Source organism: Balaenoptera physalus, assembly GCF_965194825.1.
Source record: "Balaenoptera physalus genome assembly, chromosome: 13".
In the NCBI taxonomy this organism is placed as follows: domain Eukaryota; kingdom Metazoa; phylum Chordata; class Mammalia; order Artiodactyla; family Balaenopteridae; genus Balaenoptera; species Balaenoptera physalus.
Window position 1 is genome coordinate 3,765,765 of NC_138892.1, and position 9,295 is coordinate 3,775,059.

At 46.2% G+C, this 9,295-nt stretch overlaps 1 protein-coding gene across 13 annotated transcripts in view; it reads right to left on the minus strand.

The window, feature by feature from the left end:
• PPARA (peroxisome proliferator activated receptor alpha) overlaps nucleotides 1-9,295 on the minus strand; it is a 68,821-nt gene that overhangs the window by 15,406 nt on the left and 44,120 nt on the right. For 12 of the 13 annotated variants that reach the window (XM_082422452.1, XM_082422451.1, XM_082422453.1 and 9 more), the window contains one exon: nucleotides 2,345-2,594. In XM_082422452.1, coding sequence (XP_082278578.1) covers nucleotides 2,345-2,552 — 208 coding nt within the window. In that variant the 5' untranslated portion in view covers nucleotides 2,553-2,594. The remainder of the gene's footprint in view (nucleotides 1-2,344; nucleotides 2,595-9,295) is intronic. The other variant, XM_082422454.1, reaches the window with a different exon arrangement.

Consider the following 9,295-nt stretch of genomic DNA (forward strand, 5'->3'; position numbering starts at 1 on the left):
TTGAGACAGACAGCTATATACAGAAATACAGATGTGTACATACACGCGTTAGTATGTCTCTGCTCTATCAGCTGAGGGAGCCTAAAAGAAAAGATACTCCAGGGAATTCCCCGGCGGTCCAGCAGTTAGGACTCCGCACTTTCACGGCCGAGGGCACGGGTTCAATCCCTGGTCGGGGAACTAAGATCCCGCATGCCGCTTGGTGCGACCAAAAAGAAAAAAAAAAAAAGATACTCCAATAGCAACCTGAAATGCTTAGAGGGAACAGTACTGAGGGCTAAGGGGTAGTCCCATGACCACCACTCACGGTGGAAAATCTCAGAATCCTTGGGGCACTGGGTAAAATACTCAAAAGGGTTTTGCCTCTAAACTGGGGCAAAATTACCTCTAGAATCAACACTGCTCTGGTTCCGTCTAACAAAGCTTAACCACAGGACCTGAAAGGATCAACATTTTCCACGTAACTTAACTGCATTTCAGAATAAAACTCAAGAATATTTGTGTAAATACAAAATTCTCCATCATCAACAAAGTTCACAATGTGTAGTATCTAATAACAAATTGTAAAACATGCAGAGAAGCAGAAAAGCATGACCCATTCCACTCCTATCTACACAAGAGAAGTGAAAGCACTGCCCATAGAGAGGTGTGTACATGTGCGTGTGTGCTGCGGGGATTGTCCCCTTGATCATTACGTAGCGTCCTTCCTTGTCTCTTGTAAAAGTCTTTGTTTTAAAGTCTATTTTGGGGCTTTTCTGGTGGCACAGTGGTTGGGAGTCTGCCTGCCATTGCAGGGGACACGGGTTCGAGCCCTGGTCCGGGAAGATCCCACATGCTGCAGAGCAACTAAGCCCGTGTGCCACAACTACTGAGCCTGCGCCCTAGAGCCCGCGAGCCACAACTGCTGAGGCCGTGCGCCACAGCTACTGAAGCCCGCGCACCTAGAGCCCGTACTCCACAACAAGAGAAGCCACCGCAATGAGAAGCCCGCGCACCGCAACGAAGAGTAGCCCCTGCTCGCCGCAACTGGAGAAAGCCCGCGTGCAGCAACGAAGACCCAACGCAGCCAAAAATAAATAAATTTAAAAAAATAAATAATTTTTTAAAAAATTTAAAAATAAAGTCTAGTTTGTCTGATCCAAAACCCACTTCTGCCAAGAAGTACGGTGGAGTCAAGTCCACCCCAGACAGGGCTTCCTTTAAATCAAGGTACAATTTACACCACATTATACCGGGGTGGCTTAAATGTTGCTCAGAAAGATGAACTGTGCAATGATTTCCTCTTTCCCAGTGAGGTTACCTGAGCAGACCCCATGTTTTATTTCTTTGTATCTGCCTTGGCTGATGCCTGATGTAGTTTTTTTTTCCTACTGTCACCATCTTGAAATTTATCTTTTCAGTTTTAATATTTTTTAATTGAAGTATAGTTGATTTACAATTTTGTGTTGATTTCTGCTATACAGCAAAGTGATTCAGTTATACATATATATACATTCTTTTTTGAAACATTCTTTTCCATTATGATTTATCATAGGATATCGAATATAGTTCTCTGTGCTATACAGTAGGACCTTGTTGTGCATCCATTCTATATATAAAAGCTTACAAGGGAGTAGGGAGATGGTTCATATACATTTCCAGATAAAAGAGAGTGATTTTTATGACAGTAGGAGTCTCTGCTTTAAATAAATATAAACTCACAGCATTTAAAAAATGCAGCTGACTGCTGAATTTCAAGCATTATGTGATTTATGTACAGCTTTTAAAAAGAAGGCATACTCGTTGGTTATTTATTTTAAATATAGCAGTGTGTACATGTCAATCCCAAACTCCCTAACTATCCCTCCCCGCCAGGTAACCGTATTTAACATAAATAACCAACAGGGACAAAAAATTAAAATTAAAAAAAAAAATCAGTCACCCAGGATGCACTCAAAGATTTGTCCACAAGGAGGTCTGTTACAGAGCTATTTATCATGGTGAAAAATTACAAACAACAGGCGGCTCAGATAAGTTACATGCAAGAGATTACCCTGTAGTGTAAAAATTATATTTTCATGTGAAAAAATCAAATGAGCTACACATTTATGGTGTGTGCGCTCTTATGTGTATATTATACTTCAATTAAAAGTTTATCCAAAAACAAACAAAAAAAGAAGGCATACTATGATATGCGAGACACACCTGAAAAGTTTCAAGGCCCAGTGGCACTGCATGTCGTGCTTTTACACATCTAAAGCTTTTAATGCAGAGAGATGTGACTTCTTCTCCAGGTAAAGAGAACAACTTTCTCTGTGGAAAAAAACATTTCTAGATAAAGCTTTCTAGGAAATAGCATGCTTACCTGTAATAACGGAGCCATCTGAACCTGGACCACTTCCTAAATACTGGTATTCTGTAAAACTAAAGCTTCCAGAACTGTCCTCACCAATGGACTGAGAAATCTCTTGAATGGTTCCCATTTCTTGCAGGAATTCTTCAGAGAGTGGACTTTCCAGATCATCAGCCTCGAGTGGGGAGAGGGGACCAATTGGGCTCTCTGTGTCCACCATCTCGACTGGATAGAGCTGGTCCCACCGCCGGGCTCCACGTTCCTGGGAGGAGAGAGAAGTCATGGGTGAAGTGGACATACAAGAACACTGGTTTTCCTTTAACGAAAACATCATTTATCAGCAGAGACACACCTGAACTCATAATCTAAAAACTAACATTGTTGGCCATCTTACCTCTGCTTGACTCTTGACAAACTCATTAAGAAAATGAAAATCTTTATTATTTTTTTTTATTTTGGCCGAGCAGCTTGCAGGATCTCAGTTCCCCGAGCAGGGATTAAACCCAGGCCCCTGCAGTGAAAGCACCAAATCCTAACCACTGGACCACCAGGGAACTCCCAAGAAAATGAAAATCTCTAAACAAGAGCACGTCTCAGGAGCCAGAGCCGAGCAGGCCAGGAATCTCATGCACTGTCGAGCACACACTGTATCCGAGGTAGACGAAAACAGCAGAGGACACACATAAAGTCCCCGCTGTCCCGGAATGCCCCTTCTGGTGGGGACAGACCTGGACAGTCTGATGGGGATACAGTGATGCAGGGGGAGGATGGGGAGGGACACACCGCCCTACATGACCGGCCAGGGAGGACCTCTCAGAAAAGGGGCGCAGACACCTGCAGGAATAAGGGAGTGAGCTGTACGGACATTTTGGGTAGAATGTTCCAGCAAAAGGAGCGGCAAGTGGAAAGCCCCCAGGATGGAAGCATGCGGGTACTTCTCAGCATAACCAGGCCAGTCTGGTTCAGGTGGGAGCCCGGGGGGAGTGGGACGGGCAGGCAGTCGGCACACACGCTGGAGGCAATACTATATGTTCTCCTTGCACCCGTGGGGGGAGTCATGTAGGTATTCCTAAAGAATGACTGCGCATAACAAATACATCGTAGAGTTAAAAAAATCTAAAAGGGTCAGTCCCCAACAGCGCTAGGCTGTTTCAACTCACACACAGAAGAATGCTCTCCACGTGGGCACTGTTACGGGCTGCACCGTGTCCCCCCAGATTCCGCTGCGGGAGTCCTAACCCTTAGGACCTCAGAATGTGGTTGCTTTTGGAGATAATAAAGAGGTGATTCCACTAAAATGAGGTGTTTAGAGGGGGCCCTAATCCAATCTGGCTGGTGTCCTTATAAGAGGAGATTTGGACGCACAAAGAGAGACAGCGGGGTGCACACACAGAGGGGCGACCACGTGAAGACCCAGCGGGAAGGCTGCCACCTGCAAGCCAAGCAGAGCGGCCTCGGGAGAAACCAAAGCCGCCGACACTTTGATCTTGGACTTCAAGCCTCCAGGACTGTGAGAAATAAATGTGTTGTTTAGGGGCCCCAGTCAGTGGCCCCTTGTTAGGGCAGCCGAGCACATGCGCACAGGTGCAAAGTCAAAAGAGCGGTCCTTCTCGTGATGGCTGGTTTCATGCTCTTGCTCAAGCCTCTGAAACCACTTCCTGTGACTCTCAGCCTTGTGCCCGTTCTCCTAGCTCGACGTGGGCCCTGGTGACGTTGTCTCCCCCGATCTTGCCCTGGTCACCATCCCCCACCCCCAGGGTGACCAGTGGCACCGGGCCATCGCCTCGTCCAGACCTCCCTGTGCTGTCCGCCTCTGTGCCAGGCCCCAGCCCCCCTGCCTGTACCCCCCTCCCATCCCTGCCTTCCCCACAGGCCCCGCTCCAGGTCCACCCTCGAGCCCCGTCGGGTCCCTTCTCGCCAACGAGGCCGACAAGGTGACATTTAGCTTCTGAAATGGTCACAGGGAAGCCCACGGCTCACATCGTGGACAGGACCAGAGGAGGTGCGTGCCACCAGTCAGCGCCAGGGCCCAGCGCGAGGCGGCTGCCCTCTCACCGCGATCACAGAAGCCTGGGCTCTTTGGACCGAGTGAGAACACACTGCCAAAGCAAACGCGTGGAACGGACTTGCGTAAAAGCATTGCACATCTCAGCCCAGCTGAAAGTAAACAGTAGCTTTAAGTGCAAAGATGAAGGGATGGTTCGGCTTCCTTTAGAAATGAAAAATGGGTCCAGTTCACACATTTTTGTGAAATTCACCTCTCATGCCTGGAATTCTGAAAACAAATGGTCATAGTGGACAGTAACACACAACAAAAAAGAAAAGAGAATCATTGAACGTCCATAAGATTTAGAAGACTTTATCGTCTATTAGTGTAAATCCGGCTGTGAATCTGTGCCTTTTTTCTATCCTATTTTATCCTGCATCACAATTGAATTTCTTCAAATGGCAAGTAAGATAAAGGTGTAAGCGTTACTTAAGATGTTTTCCACCATGAACAAAAGGTTCCAAAGTGCGGTCATTAACTTACTACCTTCACCATAAAGTTCAGCCTAACAAATATCTGATAGCCGGGCAGAGGCTGTGTTATCAATGGGGCTGTGACCACCTTCTCCTCTGCCCTGTCATAGTCTCAGCGCTGCAAGGAAAACACACCTGGGCAGCAGCCTCTTAGTCCTGCAAATATTCTGTCTTCCAACCAGGAGTGTCCAGAGCGGGAGGAACTGATCTTTGACTAAATGATAGTCTCCCTGTCATTACATCCAGGGAGTTAGAATGTTCTGAGATCTTATCATTTTACTTATCAGCTGCTTTTAAAGGATACCTGAGATTTATGTAGAGAAACACCAGTGTTCCTGTTAATGAAGAGCTAAACGAGATCCCTGGGGAGTGAGGCAACACCGTGACCTCCGGCCAGAGGACTGGCCTTTGCACAGATCACTGGACACACTGGCCCTGCCTGCTTCCAGCCAGAGCAGATAAGGGAGAGTGCCCTTTGGACGTGTCCCCGGGTAGAGCTGAGGCTGCATGGCACGCAGCCCACTCTGCCGGCCTGCGGCTTCCTGGCAGGCTCTGCACCTGCTCACCCCACGCCGCAGTCACCTCTGCTCGGGGGGCAGGAAGGTCACGGCAAGTACCTGCCTCTCAAATCCACAGAACACGGCCACCGCCTGGGCCATGGAGACGGGCAACCAGTTACTGTGCCCTGTGCTCGATGGCCTAGGTCCTCTGGGGCTTTGGAGGGAGAAAGAGGCACAGCAAACGGCCTCTTAGCAGCTCCCAGTATGGCCGAGGAGGTAAGAAACCAGGAGAGGATGCAAGTGGACCTCAAACAGGCCTTGGATCTCTTGCAGAGAGAAATGAGGGAGAGAGCAGGGGGTGCTGAGAAGAGGTAATAAAGCCAAGTTCCAGCAAAGACGTGGTGAATGCATAATCCCATCACCCCTTCCTGGATGACCAATCCTGAGACGTGTTGGTTTCTAAAGGCATTTTGTTTTCTTTCCCATCCAATTTAAATGTTAGAGCTGCATCCTGTAGAACAGAAACTCAGATGTAAACTGCTGAAATTCTACTTTTAGTAGAACACTTTTCAGTCAAAATGTTGCTTTGAGAATTACGAAGCAGGGTATAAGAAAACTATAGAACACTGGGGAAAAAATGATACAGGCAAGAAAGAAGGGAAGAGGAAGGGAGGGAGGGAGGAAGAGAGAGAGGGAGGAAGAGAGAGAGGGAGAGAAGGAGGGAGGGGGCCACAGAATCCTACCATTGCTTTATGTCACCCAAACACAGGGCAGGTGAAAACACCAGAAGAATTTTAACACTAATTGTTAACCTTGACATCAAGGGATTTTCCTTATCACCAACTCTTCAGTAACACGGCTGTTGGGAAGATCGGCTAAAATGAGTTGCTGGTGCCGTCATGAGCTCTGAGTCTGTGAAGACAAGGAGGGCCCAGCACACTCTGCTCAGGGCCCCCCCAGCACCTGGGGCCCAATTCTGATGTAGCCCTAATTATAGGGACCGTGTTGGAAATGTTTTCATGTCTCCCACTAGACGGTACGTTGCTTGCGAGTAGGGATGGACTTTGCTATCTCTGCGTCCGTACTTCCAGCACAATCCCTAGGATGCAGCAGCGTTCCGTTTCCACCCCCACTGCTTAGCGAGGTTGGCACAGAACTCGAACTTAGTCCACACTCAGCAGGTGAAGGTCTGTGAGGCCCCACCTCGGCTTTGCAGCTGCCTCCACAGCCTGTGTCACCCAGACGGCAAAACGGCACGTACAGTCAGTATTCGAAAGACAACAAAACGTAAGGATGTCTGAAACAGAAGTCAGAGTGGCGCTACCTCGGGAAAGTGATCAGAAATTTACAGAGTGAATCATAACGATTGTAGGGGCTTAAAAACTAAGCATGAGAGAGGAAACAAACAAACAAACAAATCTCAGCATCATAGTGAACAACAAAGTCCAAGTCGGCAGGAAAGGGCAAGCTTCAAACAGGGATGTAGGGGGCAGAGGTGTTGCTTATCGACCCCTTTATCCTGAGAACGGGGACTGTGCCCACAGCCTGGGCAACCGACTGGCACACATTACAGACTGCTCAGGAAAGGCACGAACAGATCACCAGCCTGACTCTACCTTAGAAGCAACAGACAGAGAACTTGGGAAATGATCGGTGATAAAATAAGTTCAGTGCTTTGAAGAAAGAGTAAAGAAGCATCATCATCTGACTGGAATAAAAGACTACGAGGAAAACACTTGGTTGTTGGCTCCCAACCGTGTTAATGTATGTCACCCATTTTTGCCCCGTACATTATTAACCGACCTTCTTGGACCTAGAACGCCTTTTGTAAACGTTCTCTGAAATTAAGTGTTAAATAAAAGTTAGCTATTGAAATATGTTTACATGCTATGAAAATAGATACTCAAAGAAAAAGAACAAGTGGAACTGGGCTGGAATTCTCACACTCAGAACTTATATTTGACTCAAAAGGGTCCGAGTAAACAGTTACAAACATCAGTCTTTTACTTTGCTGCTTTTACCTTTCTGTACTCGACTCGAACTTACTGTGTTGTAAAGCCCTCTCAAATGATCACTTATTATGCCTCATTAATGCCAGCATAGAGGAATCTATTGACATCTACCTTTGCTAAATCAAGTCCAATTAGACTTCATTGAGTGGTTTAAAGGTAAAAGATGGAATTTTTGTTAAAGGAGTACCATTTATGTAGCAGACAAGCAGCTCTCAGGCAACAAATTTTTCTGTTTTTCACCATTTCTATTTCACTCCCTTGTCAGGTTCTTTATACTTTCCTGTATACTTTTTAGATATTATAGATACTATTTAGATGCCTTTTGGCTTAATTTGTTGGGCTAGGATTGAAAACAACGTTTCAAAATAAACAAAAGAATGCTAAAAAGCCCTCTGTACCTTTACCTCGCACCAGAAGTTCACTGAAATAGATTAATCATTAGCCCCTGCATAATGATTAACGACTAAGTAAGTATAGAAAATGCCTAGGAAACACATTTAAAACAGAAGAAAAAAGGACCAGAGTATAATAATGGTAAGGCAACGAAGGACTATGTATTTTAATGAATTAAATCAAACGTATTATAAACAGTCTGCACATCAGTGAGATTTAACTAGAGCTTTCTAGATCTTTCCCAACAAAGCCTAAGGCATGAAATTTTATAATCAAAAGAATCTGGCATGCAAAAATGGGGGATAAAGGGTAGTTGTGAGCCTCTACACCTTTATCTTTAAAGGTGCAAAAAGAATGTTCCCGACTGTTTCCAAGAAAACGCCCTCCAGTTTTACACAAAGATCACACTCTATGATAGTACAGAAGTGGCTCCAGCCACTTCAAACCCAACTCTTTCCCATTATCCTGAAAAGGGAGTTATCATTCTTAAATATAATCTTACTTTTGTGGATGGTGATATCAAAATAATTACAGGAAAGCTACAGTTTGGACACACTTTAATGTCAGCTGCAATGGAATCTGAGGGAGCAGAGAAGCTTACTACAAGAATCAAAAGTCAATGCATGGGGACTTCCCTGGTGGCGCAGTGGTTAGGAATCCGCCTGCCAATGCAGGGGACACGGGTTCGAGCCCTGGTCCGGCAGGATCCCACGTGCCACGGAGCAACTAGGCCCGTGTGCCACAACGACTGAGCCTGTGTGCCACAGCTGCTGAAGCCCGTGTGCCACAACTACTGAAGCCTAGAGCCCGTGCTCCGTAACCAGAGAGGCCACCGCAGTGAGAAGACCGTGCACCGCAACCAAGAATGGCCTCTGCTCGCCGCAACTAGAGAAAGCCTGCGTGCAGCGGCAAAGACCCAACGCAGACAAAAATAAAATAAATAAATAAATTAAATTAAAAAAAAAAAACAGATTTAGAAAAAAAAAAAAAAGTCAATGGATGCAGCCACTATGGAAAACAGTATGGAGGTTCCTCAAAAAAACTAAAAATAGAGTTGCCATATGATCCAGCAATCCCACTCCTGGGCATATAACCAGAAAAAACTGTAATTCAGAAAGATACATGTACCCTTATGTTCATATTAGCACTATTCACAACAGCCAAGACATGGAAGCAACCTAAATGTCCATCGACAGAGGAATGGATAAAGAAGATGTGGGGGCCTCCCTGGTGGCGCAGTGGTTGAGAGTCTGCCTGCTAATGCAGGGGACGTGGGTTCGAGCCCTGGTCTGGGAGGATCCCACATGCCGCAGAGCAACTGGGCCCGTGAGCCACAAGTACTGAGCCTGCGCGTCTGGAGCCTGTGCTCCACAACAAGAGAGGCTGCGATAGTGAGAGGCCCGCACACCGCGATGAAGAGTGGCCCCCGCTTGCCGCAACTAGAGAAAGCCCTCGCACAGAAACAGACCCAACACAGCCATAAAAATAAATAAATAAATAAATAAATAAATAAATAAAAATTAAAAAGAAAAAGCAAA